This window comes from Neomonachus schauinslandi, chromosome 15 (genome assembly GCF_002201575.2).
Source record: "Neomonachus schauinslandi chromosome 15, ASM220157v2, whole genome shotgun sequence".
Lineage (NCBI taxonomy): Eukaryota > Metazoa > Chordata > Mammalia > Carnivora > Phocidae > Neomonachus > Neomonachus schauinslandi.
This window is the reverse complement of record NC_058417.1, coordinates 41,553,681-41,573,553: the sequence shown is the minus strand read 5'-3', so window position 1 is coordinate 41,573,553 and position 19,873 is coordinate 41,553,681. Positions and strand designations below refer to the sequence as shown.

Sequence of the window (19,873 nt, the reverse complement as noted above, 5' to 3'; positions counted from 1 at the left end):
GCTTGCACAGAGATGGGACGTCTGTACCCTTGTGGACGTCACGTGAAGGGGAGGCCCTGTACCTGCCTCCTATGTCCTATGGAGGAGGACCTGCCACATCCTTTCCACCCGTCCCTCCCAAGCCCTTGGGCCCAGCTCCGGCCAGGAAAGGAGGGAGGCCATAAAGGAGGAAGACCATGCCTTTCATTTTCTCCCTATGTCCTTATCGTCCATACATCCCAAATACTAGGAAGCTGAAGAAGATAGTGACCCCCACCAGGGAGACCGTGGCAGGTGCTGTGAAGAACTGGCGGTAATTGATACGGAAGTACCAGACCACACCCAACAGCACCACAAACACAGGCACCATGAGGCTGCCCACACTGACGCCGAGGCTGGGGGGTTCAGTGGCTGAAGAGGGGGCCAGGGAGGCTGAAGGGCCTGGAACAGCCGACCCTGGGGGTGAGCGGTGGCAGTGAATCACACAGTTGTCGGTAATGTTCAGGGAACGCAGTGTGCGGGCCGGGTCCTGCAGTAGACGGCCCTGGTAGATCAGTTTCATCTGGCTTTCTTGTCCAGGGAAGTACTTACTGGAAGGATGAAAGGATAGAAGGAAAGACAGAAGGCGACGAATGAGAAGGCAAACAGGCCTGGACCAACAAAACGGGGCAATGAGGGAAGAACTGAAGGGTGAGTTTCTAAGAAGTATCCCACCCACCCCTAGTGGGGGCTGGACCTGATATATCCCTGCCGCTCCCAGGTGGATACCAGCCTCCTCTCAGGTGACCAAGGGCTGAGGGCATGGGGTATGAGCAGCCTCCCACTCTCCAGTCCACTCACCTCTTCAGGGCACCCACAGTATCCTCCGGCCTGGCCACAGCCAGCTCCTCGGTGTCATTGAGGAATTTGAGCCGCACACTGATGAGGCCAGGGCTGGGAGGGAGGCAGCTGCTATCCTCAGATCTCAGAAGGGCCTCTGGACTGCTGCTTTCTGGGCCTGCTTGTCTTTTGGGAAGGCCTTGGATGTCAAGCAGATGCTCAAGGCTCGGCTCAATACCACCCCCAGCTCCAGGCTCCCCTGTGGAGTCTCCCCCACCTTCACCAGCCTCTTCAGCCTTCTCATCATTACCCTCGGATGGATGGGGGAGTTCGGTTGGCTCTGGGGTGCCTTGGCCTGCCACTAGATGGTCCACATGCCCCAGGTGGAGGACGGATGTGTCTCCAGCTGACACAATGGTGCCCAGGAGCTGGTTGCTACCGCTGTCTGCTACGTAGGTAGAGAGCCAAGCTAGGACCAAGGCTAGAATCAGCACCACCACACCTGCCAGCACAGTCACCTCATTACCCACACCCTCAATGAGGGTGACATCAGAGAACTCCATGGCCTGGCTGCTGACTGGGTCGACACTGCAGGAACAAAGGGGGATAGCATCAGCAGGGTAGTGGGGTTGCAACCGGGTTCCTAGTTTGTTTCGGTCCTGACTGACTCAGCCCTGAAAGAAAATGGAGGTCAGTGTCTTATGGAAGAGGGAACAAACCTTCCTACCTCTGGACCCCTAACCTAAAGCTAAGGACTTACCCTTTGCCTCTACTGTGAAACACTAGCTTTCGGGTTCCACATCCTTCCTCTCTCACATTTCGAGCTCCCAAAGAGCATGGATCATCAGGAAAATCTCATGGCCTTGTTGGGGCGACTGCTGCTGCCACTGGCTGTTGCTTTTTTGGTAGGTGGGAAAAGAAAAAACATTTGCTTCTTTGAGCCCTGAGTTTCTCTAGGATTTCTATCACTTGCTCTAGCAGCTATGCCCCCCTGAGAAGCCTCCAAGGTGGCTTGAGAGAGACCAAAAAGCCCAAAATATTTTATTTTAGGGTCTTCTGGATGCATAGTGCAGCCACTCTTGCCAGACTGTCCCGTTTGAACCCTACCTCATTCACAGTCACGTTTTCAGGTTCAGATGTCAAGAACCAAAAAATGAATTTTTCATCAGAAGCACAGTCAGACCACCCCAAAGGGACACATCTGTAGGGGCCATCAGCAGACATTATGCAGCAGGGACCGTGTCTGCCACCTCTGAAACTCTTCTGACAAGTCCCAGGGAGCTAAGGAGGACAGACACCAGAAACACCGCCCTCCTGGGTCACCATAGGTTCGCAACTGCAAAACCACTAAGTGGAAAGGATTTGGAAAAGATTCTAAAATAGCTCTCATAATCCATATCCCTATCTCTCTTCGTGTACTGTGTAGTTTCTCCCTTGGCAGTTTCTTAGAAAGGCAGGAAGGACCTTAGAGTACCTACTCTTTCCCTCAGAGAATGTGTGGCTTTCACAGCTGTCCCCGGGGCAAATCCAATCAGATGATTATCATTAACAGACTACTCTCACAATACCTATAAAACTTCATTATACTCTTCCACCTGTCCATCTCTCTCTACGAGACTTCTGGAAGACAAGGATCACGTGTATTTTTCTATGTACCCTAGTGCCCAGCATAATGCCATACTAGCTGCTCAAAGAATATTTGTGGAACATATGAACGTCTGAATAGCTTCCACATCCTTATTTAGAACATGGGCCCTGGAGTAAAAAACAAAAAACAAAAAACCTGATTATAATCCTGGTCTTGCCCCTTACTAGGTCTGTAAGCTCGGACAACTTTCTCAGAGCCTCAGCTTTCTCATCAGTAAAATGGGGTTAAAAATAGTACCTACCTCATAAGGTTGTTTTGACGGTGACGGGAAATCATCGAAGCAAAATACTTAGCACAGTGTCTGGCACATTGCAATGGTTCAGTAAATAAATGGTAGCAATTACTTATCGCTCCCACAACTAGCCCCTAATGGTAAGGATGGTTAATGTCACCCACCCTAATTCACAGACAAGGAAACTGCGGCGAACAGAAGCGAAAACGACTGGCACAGACACAGGGCACTTTCGTGGGCAGGGGCCGGGCAGGACCCCTGGTCTCCCGCCTCAGAGGCCTTTGGTTGTCTCCTCAGTCTGTGGGCGACCCTGACGCGCGGTGAGGAGGGGTCCCGACCCTGCCTTTTCTGAGGCGAAGGCTCCGCGTGGGGCGGCCCTATTCCCGCGGCGCTGGAGAGGAGTCGGTGGGCCCACCCGAGACGAAACGCTACCTGGTCCCTGGCGGCCAAGCTCAGTTCTCCCAGCCCATAGGGATAAAGTCCGGTGAGGGGGGTCACAAACCATCCACACCCCTCAAACTTCGGGGCGGGGCTGGGGACGTGGGGGCGGGGCTTGCGTACGCGGGGAGTCATGGGAAATTAAGGGGGATTGGACCGGTACTGTGCCTGGATAGGGAAGGAGGTCCTCACCTGAAACGGCCAGACTAAGTATTTTGACTTCGCCAGGACGGCCCATGGACTCACCTTTCCGTAGGGGCCGGGGGAGGGGCTGGCTATCCCCGATTCTGTCCAGGGTCTCGTCTCTTCCGGCTTCTCCCGGAAGCTGTTTGAATCAGACAGGAAGTCCCGCCTCCGCGCTCTGCACCGATGACGTTAGTCTACGTAAGGCGGGCTGACGTAAACGTGTTCTTTAAAAGGGACAGGTTTCTCAGCGGAAGGAGGGGCGGAGTTATTGTTGGCGGGATCGTCGCCCTCCGGGGGCGGGGCCACGCTCACTGGGCGGGGCCTAGGCGGCCCATGGGTGAGGGGCGGGACTACATGGGGTTGGGGGAGGTGCTTGGGAGAAGGCGTGGCTTCACCTCTGGAAGACCGGCGTGCGGGCCAAGCTGGGTAGAACGTGAGCGGCGTTTCCCTCGTACCGGCTTGTTCTTCCGGCGTTGTTCCCAGCCTCCAGAGCTGATTGGATTTATTACTGCTCTGTAACGCGCATTGAGCGGGATCAGTAGGGACTGGTCTCTCTGACCTCCAAAAGTTCAACTCAGGGCTAGTCAGGAGACAGGAGGCAATTTAGTTACCGTCCGGGTGCTCCCGAGAATGCGGCCCCAGCCAGTGTGGGACCTTGGTAAATAAGGTCAGACAGAAAGCCTTTCAAAGAAGGCACGGATTCAGTGCAGGCTTAAGGCACAAGAAAAGGAGCCCAGAAGAAAAGAGGAAAAAAGTTCAGCTCCCAAAAACTTAGCCGGATTTTTGCAATTAAAATTCTTTCAGGGGGCCTGGCTGGCTCAGTCCAGGTGGTGAGTTCGAGCCCCACACTCGTCCTAGAGATTACTTAAAAGATTTTGGGGGAGCCGCCCCTGTGTGGCTCAGTCCGTTTAGCATCGGGCTCTTGATTTCAGCTCACGTCGTGATCTCAGGGTTAGGGTTAGTGAGATCGAGCCTCCCCACCCAGGGGCTCCAGGCTTAGCGAGGAGTCCACTTGGTACTCTCTCCCTCTCCCTCGCCTCTACCCCCTGCACTCTCTCTCTCTCTCTAAAATAAAGAAATAAATCTTTAAAAAAAATTTTTTTTCAAAAGATATGTTAGGATTTTTGTTGTTTTCTGGTGAACTTTTGATTGAAGCATGAAAAAGGCAGACGAGGCAAACTCACAAGTGAAGGGTTCGGTTGTTTTCACCAACTGAACATATCAATGGAACCAGCACTCAGATAAAGAAATAGAAAATGACCCCAAAGTCCCCCTTCATGTCCTCTTCCAGCCACTAACTTACAGAGTAGACACTATTATGACTTCCGTTACCATAGATTAGTTTTCTCTGTTTTTGTACCTTGTATAAATGGAATCAAGCCGTCTGTCTTCTTATTCTTTTTTCCAAGTCTTATTGTGAAATACACATAAATTTACTGTTTTAACCATTTTAAGTGGCTAATTCAGTGGCATTAAGTAATTCATGGGCACCTGGGTGGCTCAGTGGGTGAAGCGTCTGCCTTCAACTCGGATCATGATCTCAAGGTCCTGGGATCAAGCCTTGCATTGGGAATCCCTGCTCAGCAGGGAGTCTGCTTCTCCTCCCTCTGCTTCTGCCCCTCCCCTCTGCTCGTGTTCTCTCTCTCTCTCAAATAAATAAGATATTTTTAAAAAAATACATTCGTAATTTTGTGCACCCATCACGGCTATCCATTTCCTATACCCATGCCTTCTTCCCACCTCCATTCTACTTTCTATGAATTTTCCTATTCCAGGTATCTCATATAAGTGGAATCATACAATATTTGCCTTCTTTGTATCTGGCTTATTTCACTTAATGATGTTTTCAAGGATCATCCATGTTGTAGAGCCTATCAAAATTTTATTCCTTTTTTTAGGCTGAATAATATTCCATTGTATGTATATAGCACATTTTCTTCATCCACTCATCTATTAATGGACATTTGTGTTGTTTCCACCTCGTGGCTATTGTGAATAGTACTGCTATGAACATTGATGTGCAAGTATCTGAGTCCCTGCTTCCAATTCTTTTGTCTGGCTTCTTTTGATGAACTGTATGTTTGTGAAATGAAAGGTATTGTTTTAATTTCTGCATACATGTATTTTGGGGGTCTAAAATTTAGTGTTTTTATTTTGAAAAATGCAGGAGGGGTAGGGCATCACAGTACAGTTAAACAGAGTTTTATAGAATGAATTGAGGTTTACCAAGCAAAGTTCCAGAGAGAGTAGCAAGTTCAAGGGCTCTCAATAAATACTTGAGGGAATGAATAAATCAATGAGCTGAGCCACTGTTAAAGCTTTTGAAAGTTTATTATGTGCCAGGTACTGTGCTAAGTGCTTCATATACATTATCTTACGGAGCCCTGTCAAGTAGCTCTTAAAATACCCATTTTATAGGTTTGGAAACAGGCTCACAGAGGATAAATAATTGTCCAAATTATGCCGTTAGTGCTATAGCTAAAGTCATCTAGTGCTTGCGCTTGAACTCGCTTTCTCATTCTCTCTCTCTCTGTATATATATGATCTTATTGTCAATATTTGGCCCCCTCCTTTCTTCACTCAACTATATACCATGAAGCTTTTCCTGTGTCATTGAATATTTTTATAGCATCATAGCATAGCTTTAAATAGCTGCTCAATAGTATCATCTTCCGTGGTGCACCATAATTTTTCAGCTAATTATCTCATTTGGATGGACATTGAGATTGTTTTCCATACTTTGTTTTTAAACAGTGTTTGCATAAACATCTTTGTGCATCTCTGATGACAGATTTTTGTACACATCCATGATGTTTTCCCTAGGATAAATTCCTGAAAATGGGATTGCTGGATCAAAGGGTGTTCACATTGTTCAGGTTTTTGATACACCATCCTCCAGAAGGGTGTGCCTATTTCTATTCCCACGGCAGCGTGAGTAGGCACCTACTACTGTTTCTCTTCCAAAAAACAGGCTGGAGGCGAGAGAGAACAGGGAATAAATGGGGGGAGGTCCTAAAGATGTTCATAAGATGTTATAAGGAGAAAAGAGCGGAGGAAAAGAGGGGAAGTGAAATCTGAGAAGGGAATAAATGACTGAGCAGTGACCTCTGAAGCCCAGGAGGGTGGAGCCCGTGGCCAGGCCTGCCCTGCCCAGGAGCCGGCAAATCTGGCTTTTTCACTGCTCCGGGTACCTGATTCATCTGTCTGGGGTTCAGTACCTACAGTCTGTTTCCCAAGCTGCATGGACTGACTTCTGCCAGAACACTTAGCAAACTGCATTGTGGTGTTTGTGTTGCTTTGTTTTAAAAGATTTATTTATTTATTTAAGGGGGGTGGGGAGGAGCAGAGGGAGAGAGAGAGAATCCCAAGCAGACTCCCCGCTGAGTGCGGACCCCGACGTGGGGCTCGATCTCACGATGGAAGATCACAATCTGAGCCAAAGCCTAGCCAGACCCTTGACCGACCGAGCCACCCAGGTGCCCCATAACTGTATTTGAATGGATCTGAACTCCTTGGACATTTTTCATGATAGAGTTGTTTTTTTTTTAAAGATTTTATTTATTTGACAGAGAGAGAAACAGTGAGAGAGGGAACACAAGTGAGGGAGAGGGAGAAGCAGGCCTCCCGCGGAGAAGGGAGCCCAATGCGGGGCTCGATCCCAGGACTCTGGGATCATGCCCCGAGCCAAAGGCAGACACTTAACGACTGAGCCACCCAGGCGCCCCTCATGATAGAGTTCTTGAGATGTTTGCTTTTCTTACACTATGGAACTTAGTTAGGTGTTTTTATACTTTTATGTGCAATTACGATGGCTCTCGAATGGTGAATATATTTGTGAATCCTGGAATGCTGTCTTAACCCAATGTGTGTATAGTAAATCTGTTGTACTAAAACTGCTCCTTCCCTAACCACTCTCTGTCATTCATGCCATGTTTGCCAATCTGATAGACAAAAGCATGTCTGTTCCTTTGATTTCATTCATTGGATCACTAGTGAGGTTTTCAGTTTTTCTTGTTTCATCCACCACTTCATAAATTAATTGTTGGGCCTTTTGCGTTTTCTTCCCTTAAAAAAATGCTTACCCAGGGCACCTGGGTGGCTCAGATGGTTGAGCATCTGCCTTCGGCTCAGGTCATGATCCCGGGGTTCTGGGATCGAGTCCTGCATCGGGCTCCCTGCTCCTTGGGAGCCTGCTTCTCCCTCTGCCTCTCTCTTTCTCTCTCATGAATAAATAAATAAAATCTTTTTTAAAAAATTTTATTTATTTTATTTGAGAGAGAGAGAATGAGAGAGAGAGAGCACATGAGTGGGGGTAGGGTCAGAGGGAGAAGCAGACTCCCCGCCGAGCAGGGAGCCCGATGTGGGACTTGATCCTGGGACTCCAGGATCATGACCTGAGCCGAAGGCAGTCGCTTAACCAACTGAGCCACCCAGGTGCCCCACAAATAAAATCTTAAAAAAAAAAAAAAAAGCTTACCCAGGCCACTCCTGGGGGGTGGGGGGAGGGCCGCCACTTAGACACTTCTGCTGTCTGAGGGTGGTGATTAAATTTACTTCACATCCTCAAAAAAAAAATTAATTTCACAAGAATCCATGGGTATCTCTTTGTAAAAAAATTTAAATATGGGGAAATAAAAACTTAAAAAAAAAACCACAGTGGGGTTGAAATTTTTTTTTAATTTCTTTTTTTTTTTTAAAGATTTTATTTATTTATTCATGAGAGACAGAGAGAGAGAGAGAGAGAGAGGCAGAGGGAGAAGCAGGGTCCCAAGGAGCAGGGAGCCCGATGCGGGACTTGATCCCAGGACCCTGGGATCACGACCTGAGCCGAAGGCAGACGCTTAACCATCTGAGCCACCCAGGCGCCCCTATTTTTTTTTTTTAAATTTCAAATACAGACCGTAAAACGCCCCCCTGGCACAGTTGTTCTCCCCTCCCCAGAGGACAATTCTTGGGCACCTGCCTCTGGGCCTTTTTCTCTTCATCTACAATCATGGGGTTTGGCCTTGTTGGCTGTACATATTGTATTCCAACCTGTTTTTTCTCTTCAACAACAGTCTTGGCAATCTTTCCAAGGCCATGCGTACAACGGTCACTCGGCATGCCTCCCTAGTTCCTTCCCATTGCAGGGACTACCCTTTGTAAGGGCTGCATTGTATTCCAGAGTAAGGATTTGTCCACCACCTCCCACGTGTTGCGTCGTTGCAAGCAGTGCTGGGGTGAATGTTCCGTGTGTACCAGCATTTTATGTAACCGGAGAGAAGTGTTTAAGAGTGCTGCCAAATTGCCTACCAAAAAAGCAATTTCCTTTCCCACCAATAGGATGAGCAAGAATTTACTTACATCTTCAGATCTTCATGGGTACTGCCTATTATTGATCTTTACAATTTCCCTCTATCTGGTGGGGGAACAGTACCTGTGATTGCTTTGATTTGCATTTTCCCTGATGGCTGGTGAGGTTGATTCGTTGATTCCGCAGTTATCTGAGTGTCCACTCTCTGCAAAGCAGCAAGTCACCAGTGGCGAATAAAACAGATGAAGGCGATGAAATCTTTTATTTTTTTTTAAAAGATTTTACTTCTTTATGTGAGAGAGAGTGAGAGAGAGCATGAGAGGGGAGAGGGTCAGAGGGAGAAGCAGACTCCCCACTGAGCACAGGGAGCCCGATGCGGGACTCGATCCCAGGACTCCGGGATCACGACCCGAGCCGAAGGCAGTCGCTTAACCAGTGAGCCACCCAGGCGTCCAGAAATGAAATCCCCCAATACTTTGTCTGTCACTTGTGTTTATAATTTGGTGCTTTTATAACCAAATTTAAATTGTTTCTGTATCCAGATCTATTCATCTTTTCTTTTTTGCTTTCACCCTGGAAAATCTCCTACCCCAAAATAATACACATAATCTCATGTATCTTTTGGGGGTTTTTTTCTAAGTGGGTTTTTTTGTCATAGGTGTAAATGCAACAGAAAAGGCTGAGCTCGCTGGCGTTTGCCTCCTGTAAAGGGGTGGACAGCTCAACATCCTCCCCCGAGAGTGAGGCTGTCAGCTTGGGCCCAGGAGTACAGAGGGTCTCCTTCTCTTCCCTCCCGCGTTTTGGCTCTACGAAATGAAAGCCAACATGTCTTCCAGAAAGGAGAGGTTGCTGCTCTGCATAACAAGGTACGAAATTGTCTTCGTGTTGGTGAAAGGGAATCTCCGCAGATACAACTCTCCACAGAGGCGAGGAGGCTGGCAACAGCTGCAGGAGGCCGACCCCGGGACTCCTGACCCATTTCTACTGTGTGATTCCAAATGGTAATGGCAGTGGACAGCCCAGGGTCCCTCAGCAAAAGGACCCTCCTGCGGTGGGTACTACAAGCTTGGGGTCTGGCAACGGCCTTCTGTTGTTCCTTTACGCTTTTTCCTATCACAAGAGTAATAGGTGCTCCGTGGTGGGGCGATAAACATGGAGTGAGGGGTATGTCAGCCGCATGCCAACCTAACACATACACGCTTGGGCTCTGGGCACACATCATTTATTTGCATTCACAAAAACTGGCTTGGCGTAAAAGGTTCTTAAAGATGAAGGATGGTACTTTTGACTCTGGGACCAGAGGAGGAAGTGAGAGAGAGGGGGGACAGCTAGTGGCTTGTCCTCCTGTCACAGGCCCTTAGAGACCACAGGTGGAGTGACCATGTTTAAGACATCATGCATCACTGGTGGGTAGACCAGGCAGAGGGAACAGCACATGCAGAACGCCTAGAAGCAAAGCGGAGCAGGTCATATCCAGCAAGCCGCAAGGCTGCCCAGTTTGAGGAGGCTGCATTACAGGAACCTCAGAGGGGGAAGGGGGAATCAGAAGACCAGAGAGCTTGGCGGAGGTGGGGGTAGAAGATCTATTTACTGAATTCAGATTTTAGCCTGAAGGTGGTGAGGAGCCACCGAAGGGCATGATCAGAGTTGTGATTCCCAAAGGGGCTCTGGCATCCTTGTGGGGCTCGGGTTTCAAGACCAAGCAGGGAGGTCCTCCCTTCAAGCAACAAAGACAGTTTGGGCAGAGGCAGTGCAGGTATAGACGGAGTCGGTCACTCTTTAGGAGGCCAAACAGGTACATAGGTGGCAGGGGACGGAGGAGCAACAAGGATCACCCCCACGTGGCTTGGGCTGGAGGGGCCATCCACTTAAGCAAAGGAGACGGAGGCGGGTGAAGGCTCAGTCTGCAGACCTTCCCATTGGAAGCTGAAGCTCGGGTCGGGCGGGAGGTCAGTGAGTAGCTCAAGAAGCCAGTGAAGGGGGGAGCCGGCTAGGGAGGGCAAGAGAGCCAGGGATTGGTCCTCCAGGGTTGTAGGGAGACAACCGATGGAAGGGGCAGAACCAGCTCCGGGAGCACCCTGGCATGGGGCTCACTGGATCCGCCCCTCCACACACAGCAGCAGGTAGTCCCTGAGGACCGGGGGCAGCGGGAGGTGAGCAGCGGCCTGTCGGCAGCGGCTACCCAGTTGAGCACGCACAGCCAGCCGGGCCAGGTGCTGCAGCCGCCTCGGCTGGTTCACCATGCTCAGGGCTGAGATGTAGAAGGCTTCGTGCTCCTAAGCCAGGAGTGGAACAGGATCAGATGGCCCAGCACCCTTGATCCTGCCCCTCCATCTGGGGATGACCTAGCACTGGGGGCCCCAGGGAATTTGCAATATGCCCCCACCTGGGTGTCTGGTGCAGCTTGAAAGACTCAGATTCAGAACCCAGAGGCCCTGCAGGGGTCATGGGAGATGGGACCACACTGTAGGGCAGGGTCTCGGCCATGTCTGCACCCACCCCTCCAAAGATGCGGCACAGTGCCCGCTGAGTCAGGGATACCTGATTAATGTCCACGCTGGTACCAGTGAGAGAGGCTGGAGAGGTGTGTGGGATTAGAGGGTGTTCTGAGCTGCTAGGCGGCAGGAGACCCCGGGGGAGGGAGGGGAGCCCATCCTGCAGGGATAAGGCCTAGGGCTCATCCTTTCTCTCCATTTCCCCCAGAGCCCAGGAAGGAGCTGTGCCCCTGGGGTGGACATACCTGCCACAGCTCTGGGAGTACTGCCTCCACCCAGGTATCACAGGAGGGGACACAAGGGTAGGCGTTAAGCAGGACTTCCAGGGCCCGAGGGAAGTTGGCACAGTGTTTCAGCATCTAGGAATCAAAAGAGGGTGTTAGGGTCACCATGGCTCTCCCAACCAAGAGCAGAACCAAGTCCAGCCTAAGCCAAAGCCCCACTCACACCCAAAGTTGGGAGGCTAAGGTCTGAGTCTCTCCGCTTTCCTATGCCTCAGTTTACCCCAACTTCTGTGGGCTGCAACCTCTTGGCCCTGGCCAGTTTCCTTGGGAGCTCTTTTGTCCTTCCACACGCTCCCTCATAGCCCTCGGTGGTCCTTCCCAAGGTGAGGACAGACCTTTGGCTACAGGACCGGGCTTTTAGTCTCTTGCCCCCCACCCCCTACCCCCACTTTCCCCGGCGGCAGGGCAATTCCAGCCTCAGGCTCCCCCGCTCAACTGGGCCTCCTTCCGCAGGCCCTCCCCGCGCACCTCAGGGCGCACAGGCTGGGCCCCGTAGTCCAGCAGCGCTGCCAAGAGGCCCTCGGGCTCCCAGCCGGGGGCATCCCGCACGGCCAGCAGCGCGCAGTCCAGGGGGGTGTGGCCCGCCGCGTTGGGCACTCCAGCGCAGGCGCCGTGGCGCAGCAGCAGCTCGGCCAGGGCCCCGCAGCCGTTGGCACAGGCGTTGTGCAGCGGCGTGTGGCGCTTGCGGCCGGCAGCGCGGGCATCAGCCCCGGCCGCTAGGAGCCGGCGCGCTGCCGCCTGGTGCCGCCCGCCGCTGCCTGGGCCCTCGGCCGCCGCGCACGCAGCGTTCAGCGCCGTCTCGCCCTGGCTGGTGCGCAGGTACACGTGGGCTCCGTGCTCCAGGTAGAGCGCCACGTGCTCCTCCAGGCCACGAGCCGCCGCCACGTGCAGGGGCGTCACCTCGCTGTCCCGCGCCGCCACGTTCACGGTCGCTCCCGCCTCCAGCAGCAGCTTGGCGCACCTGGGGGGCAAGGCGCAAGGCCTGGAGACCGATCCTGAGGGCCCACGGCCTGGCCGGCTGTCATCCCCTTCCCCGTTTCTTCCTACCCGGCACGCCATCGAGGCGAGCCTGGTGTCCACCATCAGACTCACAGAAGCCCGATGACCGACAGCAGAGTCGCGAGGCCCATGATGTCCCCAGGAGCATCTTCAGTGACGGAAAACTCGACCGAGGAAGGACAGCCAAGGACACACAGCAAGTCAGAGGCTGCGTCAGAACGGGTACTCACTGCCTCAGACGGTCCCTCCCAGAATCTGTTTATTTCCTCGGTAAGTTCCAATCATGGGCTAATTTTTTGTTTCCAAAACCTGACTCCCGGAGTGGATTGGGACCCCAAGGCCTAGTTCTGAATCACTTGCCAGTGGTCTGCTAACATTTTGATAATGCAAAAAACTTGAAAACCCACTACTGTGTCCACTATGAATGTTACACATAGAAAATTAGAATATGAGCTGGAAAGAAAAAGGCATAGAAGTCCTAATATTTTCTTCATGCTGCCAAACTTGAAGACCACCCTTCCAGACCAGTGATACCCATTCAAGCAAAGGAAGGCATTTGGGGATCAGTCTGCTCGTTTCCCCTAGAGAAAACAAATGGAACCAAACAACAAAAACTAGATTTTAGGGAGCACCTGTATCATGGTCTCCTAGTTCCTGGAAAAACTATAGGCCAGAGCATGGGGCACCTGGGTGGCTCTGTGGGTTAAGCGTCTGGCTCTTGATTTTGGCTCAGGTCATGATCTCAGGGTTGTGAGACTGAGCCGGCTCAGTGCTGGGTGTGGAGGCTGCTTAAGATTCTCTCTCTCTCCCCCTGCCCCTCTCCCCCTCCCTGCCCTCCCCCCGCCCAATCTCATGGGCCTGCATGCTCTCTCTCTAAAAAACAAACAAACAAAAAACTATAGGCCAGGGGCGCCTGGGTGGCTCAGTTGGTTAGGCGACTGCCTTCGGCTCGGGTCATGATCCTGGAGTCCCGGGATCGAGTCCCGCATCGGGCTCCCTGCTCGGCGGGGAGTCTGCTTCTCCCTCTCCCGCTCCCCCCTCTTGTGCTCTTTCTCTCTCTCACTCTCTCTCTCAAATAAATAAATAAAATCTTTAAAAAACAAAACAAAACAAAACAAAAAACAAAAAAACTATAGGCCAGAACACTGTTGAGGCAAATATGCATCATTAACCACCAGCGGGTAAACCAAATATGAAACAAAATTAATGATGTAATTAAACTAAGAGTAATTTATAATTAAAAAGCCAGAATGGCAGCCACTGGAAGCTCAGTAGACACAGCAACCCCGACGAAACCCTGATGACCCAGTGTCCCTCCCCCAAAATGGCCAGAATTTCTGTTCCTTTCAGTGTATAGGTCCAGTAGGTGCTTGGCTCAATGGCCAAAAATGCAGTAGCAGCCAGCCATCTATAAACTGCTGAATTTATTTCCTCAGCCAGTTCTAATCATGGGCTAAGTTTTGTTTCTTTTTCTTTCTTTTTAATATTTTATTTATTTGACAGAGAGAGACAGCGAGAGCAGGAACACAAGCAGGGGGAGTGGGAGAGGGAGAAGCAGGCTTCCTGCCGAGCAGGGAGCCTGATGTGGGGCTTGATCCCGGGGCCCTGGGATCATGACCTGAGCCGAAGGCAGATGCTCAACGACTGAGCCACCCAGGTGCCCCTAAGTTTTGTTTCTAAATACTACATTTAAATAACCTTGAAAAGCTCATTCAGTAGGGTTTCAGTAAGTTTCACTTAAAAGGATAGTCTTTTGGAAAGCACACTGTGTGCTCATAAGAATTCAAGAAAGGGCTGGAAAATCAAAATCACTTCTGGGTCCATCACTGCTCTAGATCCAGCTAGGGAGAAGTCCCCAGCATGTGGCCTGTGGAGTGTCCTCACCACGGCCAGCCCCAGCTGTGGAGCTGATTTGTAAAAGTACAAATACCATCAGGCAGGGGGTCGAAAAACCTGTTGTTTTTTTAAGTATAGTTGACACACAATGTTACATTAGTATCAAGTGCACGACCTAGTGACTTGACAAGTTTATACATTATGCTATGTTCGCAAGTGTAACTACCATGTGTCCTGTTACATCGCTATCACAGTATCATTGACTATATTCCTTATGCTGAACCTTTTATTCCCGAGCCTTACCCATTCCATAATTGGAAACCTGTATCTCCCACTCCCCTTCACCCATTTTGCTCAACCTTCCACCCCCCCCCAAAAAAAACTGTTGATCTTAAAAATGTGGGAGGAGGGGGTGTGGGGGGAGGCCTTGTACTAAGGCTGGGAAACACTGGGCTACATCTTTCTTGATGCCCACCTCGAAACAGGTAGGAATTTGGCTACAGAGGATTCACAGGGGATAGGGGACTGCAGTTGGAACAGGGTTTTCCAAAAAGGCAACAAGGCTTCTGCCTCCTGGGCTTAGCTTATGTGACCTTGGACAAGTCCCTGAACCTTTCTGAGCTTCAGTTTTCTCACCAGTGGAATGAGACCTGTCTCCTAGATTGTCATTAGGATGTGTGTATGTGAGGTGCTTCTCCCCTTCTCCTGGCCGTGTCAGCTGGAGACACACACACACACACCCCTCCCCTGGGTACCTACTTCAAGGACTCAGGGGCTGTGCAGAGGTGTAAGGGGGTCGTGCCCTCCTCGGACAACACGTTGGCCTTGGCACCAAAGGTCAGCAGCAGCTGCACACAGTCAGACTCGGCCTGGGCACAGGCCTCATGCAAGGCTGCCCGGCCCCCAACCCGGGCATCCAGCTCAGCTCCCTGCCGGATCAGGTGGCGGGCGCAGTCAGTGTAGCCTCGGGCAGCAGCGATGGTGAGGGGCACCGTCTGCTTCGTCTTGGGGGTCAGCACCCAGAACCCTGGGGAGAGCAGGTAGGGTTGGGGAGTGGTGTGTGAGACTCCCAGGGCAGGCCCTGACCATGGCCGTCCCTCTGCACCCTTGGCCTGAGCACGAATCATGTGCCAGGCTGTAGCTATGGGGAGGGGCTAAGCAATCAAGCCCTGAACTTGGAGTGTATATTGGAACAGCCTTTTATTTATTTATTTATTTAAAGATTTCATTTATTTGAGAGAGAGCACAAGCAGGGTGAGCAGCAGGCAGACGGAGAGGGAGAAATGCGGGCGCTCGATCCCACGACCCTGGGATCATGACCTGAGCCGAAGGCAGACGCTTAACCGACTGAGCCACCCAGGCACCCCTGGAATAGGCTTTTAGAATGGTTTGTCAATCTGTAACAAAACAGTATGTATGTCATAGAAGAAAAAAAAAGGTAATTGCTCTTTAAAATCACAAGGGCAACTGAAGAGAGTTAATCCTGTTAAGGAAACCTCTGGGTCTTTGAGCTCCTCATGGATTCCTTGGTTCTTGTTCACTAGGGTGTTCTGGCGTTGGGGGTGGTTTGAGCTATGCATAGGAGGGCCTGGAGCCGAGCTTGGGAATGACCAAGGAGCCTAGCTTGGAGTTCTAGGATATTCCTGGGGCAGATGGGGGAGAGGAGGGTGGAAGTGGGGGAAAGGTGGAGGGGAGAATAAGAGGTGGGGGTGGGGAAAGGAAGAGTTGGGTGAGTGGCTGATCTTGGGACTAGTGTCGGATCTAAATTGTAGAAGTGGCCAAGGACTTGTTTAAAGAATATGGATGCCTAGGGGTGCCTGGGTGGCTCAGTCGTTAAGCGTCTGCCTTCTTCTTTTTTTTTTTTTAAAGATTTTATTTGTTTGACAGAGAGAGACACAGCGAGAGAGGGAACACAAGCAGGGGGAGTGGCAGAGGGAGAAGTAGGCTTCCCGCAGAGCAGGGAGCCCGATGTGGGGCTCGATCCCAGGACCCTAGGATCATGACCTGAGCCGAAGGCAGACGCTTAACGACTGAGCCACCTAGGTGCCCCCAAATAAATAAAATCTTAAAAAAAAAAAAATAAAAAAAATAAATAATATAGATGCCTAATATCCAACTGTTTAAGTTGTTTGCATTATGGTGAAGTAAATTCCTGGGTTTGTCAAATTTTGGGTAAAGCATGTTTTGTTTTGTATTAGGATTGAAATTAAGGCCAAGTTCCATTTGGGGGATGATAGACATACTGCAGGACAAGACCAGAATACCTTGGGTAGGGTTACATCTCAAACAGTTAAAGCCCAGCAGGAATCTGGAGCTTGCAGTGACTGTGAGAACGTAAACTCTCCAAGGATTTGGAGCCCCCAGATCCATGAGTGGGGCTTGGGGCAATCTCTGCCAGTCTTAAGAGCCGGGTGATCTCAGTTGAGGTATTTGGTTTACGTGGACAAACCCACTGGTCAGAATAGAGCCTAAGGAAATTATCTGGCAAGTACACAAAGATGTTCATCATATTGCTATTAAAACTAATTTTACAAAAAAGGAACCCAATCTACCCAGTCTATTTGGGGTCTAGTTATATAAATCATGGCACCCTCATACAATATAATTTATGCACTGTGGGGACAAGGGTGCCTGGGTGGCTCAGTCGGTTAGGTGTCCCACTCTTGATTTTGGCTCAGGTCATGATCTTGGGGTCCTGAGATGAGTCCCACATTGGACTCCACGCTCAGCGGGGAGTCTTCTAGGGATTCTCTCTCTCCTTCCCCCTCTGCCCCTCCCCACTGCACACACACACTCTCTCTCTCAAATGAAAAAATATAAATATGATGTGGGGATGCCTGGCTGGCTCTGTTGGTGGAGCATGCGACCCTTGATCTCAGGTTTGTGAGTTCAAGTCCCACGTTGGGTGTAGAGATTACTTGAAAATAAAATCTTACTTATTTTTAATTTTTATTTTATTTCAAGTAGGCTCCACACCCAGTGTGGGGCTTGAACTCACGACCCTGAGATGAAGAGTCACATGCTCTACCGAGTGAGCCAGCCAGGTGCCCCTTAAAAATAAAATCTTAAAAAATATATATATGTGTATATATTTATTTACATATATGTATTCAGAGAAAATACTGCATTAGAATATAACTGTATTCCTATGTAATTGATATGTTAATATAATTTTAATTCTGAAAAGACATACAAACCACTACGCCTCCTCTCTGCTGAGGAGGGAACTAGAATGGGTGTGGAAAGCAGTGGTCTAGTCTGTGTTCTGGAGGGAGGGAATGGGGCCAAGTCTCTCCCCCATCCCCACCCCCACCCTCTTCTCCCTTGGTCCTCTTCTGCCCCACCGGGTGCTCCCTACCCTGTTCAGCTGACCAGGCCAGCTGGTTGCTCACAGTCTCCACAATCATGTTGGCAGCGTCTTCCTCTTGGAACAGGGCTTGGACCTGGCGCAGGTCACCGGAGAACAGAGCGTTGTGCACGGCTGGGTCTTGGCAGCAGTGGCGCGGCCTGGTGAGGCGGGCCCGGGCACTGGGGGGGCACCTGTGGCTACGGCACTGCTGGGCCGCGGCCCGCCGCCGGTCCTCCCACTCCAGCCACTCCTGCTGTAGCCGGAGAGCCCGCCGCGTGGAGGAGGTGAACGGGAAGGTCTCCTCTGCCATGGGGAGGGGCGCCGGGGGGGCTGGGCGGCGGCAGCTGGGCAGAGCCGGGTTCCCCCAGCCCGACTACCCGCCGTGTTCTGAGCAGCCGCCCTGCCCCTCCCTTGTGACCCGGCCCGAGGAGCAGCTGAGGCTATAAATAGGTCCTTCGCCGGCCTGGTAAACGCCATTTGCCCAGAGTCATGATCCTGGTGCAGAGAAGGTATTGGGCCAACCCCCCCCAGCCCATGGCCAAGGCCAACCCCTGCCCTGCTGATGCCCTCCCAAGGGGGCGGCAGGAACCCCAGGGTCGGCATCCTCCCACTTGCCCGGAGGGAGCGTCTTGGGTTGGCAAGGTCCGAGGGGAGTGAAACAGTCGATCTGGGAGATGGGCAGGACAGGAAGAGCCAGAGGCCCCCAGCCTCTCAGCTGTTGGCTGGAGGACAGACCCCAGCCCAGGAAGTAAGGGCAGGCGGAGACGGGTCCAAACAGCTCTTCCGGTGTCTGCAGTAGTCTGGGTAACTGTGCATGTGTGCACGGGGCTTTACGCCAAGGACATCACTTTTATATTCGTCTTCACTCCAAGGGCCATACTTCCTGGCTCCCTGAGGGTAAAAAGCTTGGTTTTGACCATAAAGTACACAATCAGGCTAATGATCACAGTGGAGCACCTCTGAAATGGGTGCTTTTGTGTCGGTCTTAACCATGAGGAACTTAGGCTTAACAAGGTCACAGCTTGTGAGCGGCGGAGCCAGGACTAGGACCCCAGCTGGCCAGACTGCATAGATACGGCACTTTGGCTCATGCTGCTGTGGCCACCTGAGGGTGGCCAGGAGTGAGAGCCTCTCCCCGCCCCCCTAGCAGGACAGCGCGGCCTCTAGAAACTGCCCGTCACGAATCTCGTGTCCCTCCATCCCCGAGCTCCTAAAAGGGCTCACCTGCCTGCCTGAGGAAGGCCGAGGGGTTGACCTGGCAACTCTGGGGACTCTGACCGAAGAGACCTTCAAGCCACAAACCCATTCACTCTCAGGAGAAAGCAGCTCTGCTTCCAGGAGCCTCTAGGGGGAGGAATGAGGCCATGAAACAGCCCTGGCTGATGCTCTGCGGAGCCCGGGAAGGGAAGGGGCGGGTGGAGCGGGGGGGGGGGGGGGGATGCTAGCCCCGGGGGGCCTCGGAAGCTCTCCTAACCACCCCACCTCACCCAGTGTGCGGGCGGGCAGCTCCTCAGCCCCTCGGGTCGGCCTGGTCTGTGTCCCCCAGCGCAGCGGCTCTCCCAGCCCCCCTGCCCGCCCCACTTCCTCCCCTCCCTGGCTCTGCACCCGCCCGTGCACAGTGACCTCGGACTTCTTCCTCTCCCTGGTCCCCTCACGCAAACAAGTTCCAGCTCCCATTGTCACATTGTCGGTCACCCTCTCAGTGCCCCTCACCGGGACCAGCCCAGCCTCCCGGTGTTCCTTTCTCTGGCCACAGCCTCTCGGCTCTGCCGCCCAGGTGGAAGGATCTGTCTAAGACGGTTCATTTCCTTGCTTGAAAACTTCTGCTGACTTCCAACATCAGCCCTCTCCGGGTAAGCCCGATGCCTCAGCTCAGGGCCTCATGGCACGTGGCATTCTCATGGCGGCTCCTCAGCCTTCCCCACCATGCCCCCATCGGTGCTCCAAGAGGACCGCACATGTACTTTGTGAAGGGCCTATCCCAATGTGCTGTGGACAGAAGTCCGCCCTGCTGGATGTGGGCTCCAGAGCAGGACCTGAATTTAGTCAGCTGGGTCTCTGCAACCCAGCAGGGCCTGGCACACAGTAGGTCTTGATGTGGTGTTTGGGAGCGCTTGGCTCGTCGCATGCTGGCCCCTTGTGTGTAGGGCATTGACTGAGGGCCCTTGTTCTCTGCCAGAGCAAACACTCATCTGCCTGCCCAGGTGGGTGGCAGCAGCCTGGGCCGCTTCCGGCACTGCCCCTACCCTGCCGTTCACCCACTCTGGCCCCAGCTTCTTGGTGGTATTCCAGGGTGGGGGATCCCAGAGGGAGGA

General features: G+C 51.9%; 2 protein-coding genes across 6 annotated transcripts; both read right to left on the bottom strand.

The window, feature by feature from the left end:
- Positions 1-169: 169 nt before the first annotated feature.
- Positions 170-3,427, bottom strand: TMUB2 (transmembrane and ubiquitin like domain containing 2). Of its 5 annotated transcripts, XM_044921353.1 has the most exons (4): positions 2,688-2,707; positions 1,109-1,386; positions 820-997; positions 170-569 (listed from the first exon to the last, which is right to left on the bottom strand). In XM_044921353.1, exons 1-4 carry the CDS (start codon positions 2,690-2,692, stop codon positions 203-205), a joined length of 828 nt encoding a protein of 275 aa, XP_044777288.1. In that variant the 5' UTR covers positions 2,693-2,707; the 3' UTR covers positions 170-202. The 5 variants fall into 5 exon arrangements, with proteins under 5 accessions (XP_044777288.1, XP_021537447.1, XP_021537446.1 ...); XM_021681772.2 differs by lacking the exon at positions 2,688-2,707 and adding an exon at positions 3,309-3,427 and having other exon boundaries at positions 820-1,386; XM_021681771.2 differs by lacking the exon at positions 2,688-2,707 and adding an exon at positions 3,363-3,423 and having other exon boundaries at positions 820-1,386.
- Positions 3,428-10,685: 7,258 nt separating this feature from the next.
- On the bottom strand, positions 10,686-17,868 carry ASB16 (ankyrin repeat and SOCS box containing 16). The gene is made up of 5 exons (XM_021681637.1): positions 17,568-17,868; positions 14,969-15,236; positions 11,843-12,335; positions 11,336-11,449; positions 10,686-10,871 (listed from the first exon to the last, which is right to left on the bottom strand). The coding sequence occupies exons 1-5, from the start codon at positions 17,866-17,868 to the stop codon at positions 10,686-10,688; spliced, it is 1,362 nt and encodes a 453-aa protein (XP_021537312.1).
- Positions 17,869-19,873: the final 2,005 nt, after the last annotated feature.

Bases quoted from the DNA above. Each gene is read 5' to 3' on its own strand.
- TMUB2 (XM_021681770.2), bottom strand. From the start codon at position 2,722: ATGATTTCCCGTCACCGTCAAAACAACCTTATGAG. The intron at 1,387-2,687 runs GTAGGTACTATT...TTGTTCCTGCAG, and splicing joins CGTCAAAACAACCTTATGAG to TGTCGACCCAGTCAGCAGCC. The intron at 570-819 runs GTGAGTGGACTG...TCATCCTTCCAG, and splicing joins ACTGTGGGTGCCCTGAAGAG to TAAGTACTTCCCTGGACAAG.
- ASB16 (XM_021681637.1), bottom strand. From the start codon at position 17,868: ATGGCAGAGGAGACCTTCCCGTTCACCTCCTCCACGCGGCGGGCTCTC. The intron at 15,237-17,567 runs GTAGGGAGCACC...TGCTCTCCCCAG, and splicing joins GGCCTGGTCAGCTGAACAGG to GGTTCTGGGTGCTGACCCCC. The intron at 11,450-11,842 runs GTGCGCGGGGAG...TTTGATTCCTAG, and splicing joins CCCAGCCTGTGCGCCCTGAG to ATGCTGAAACACTGTGCCAA.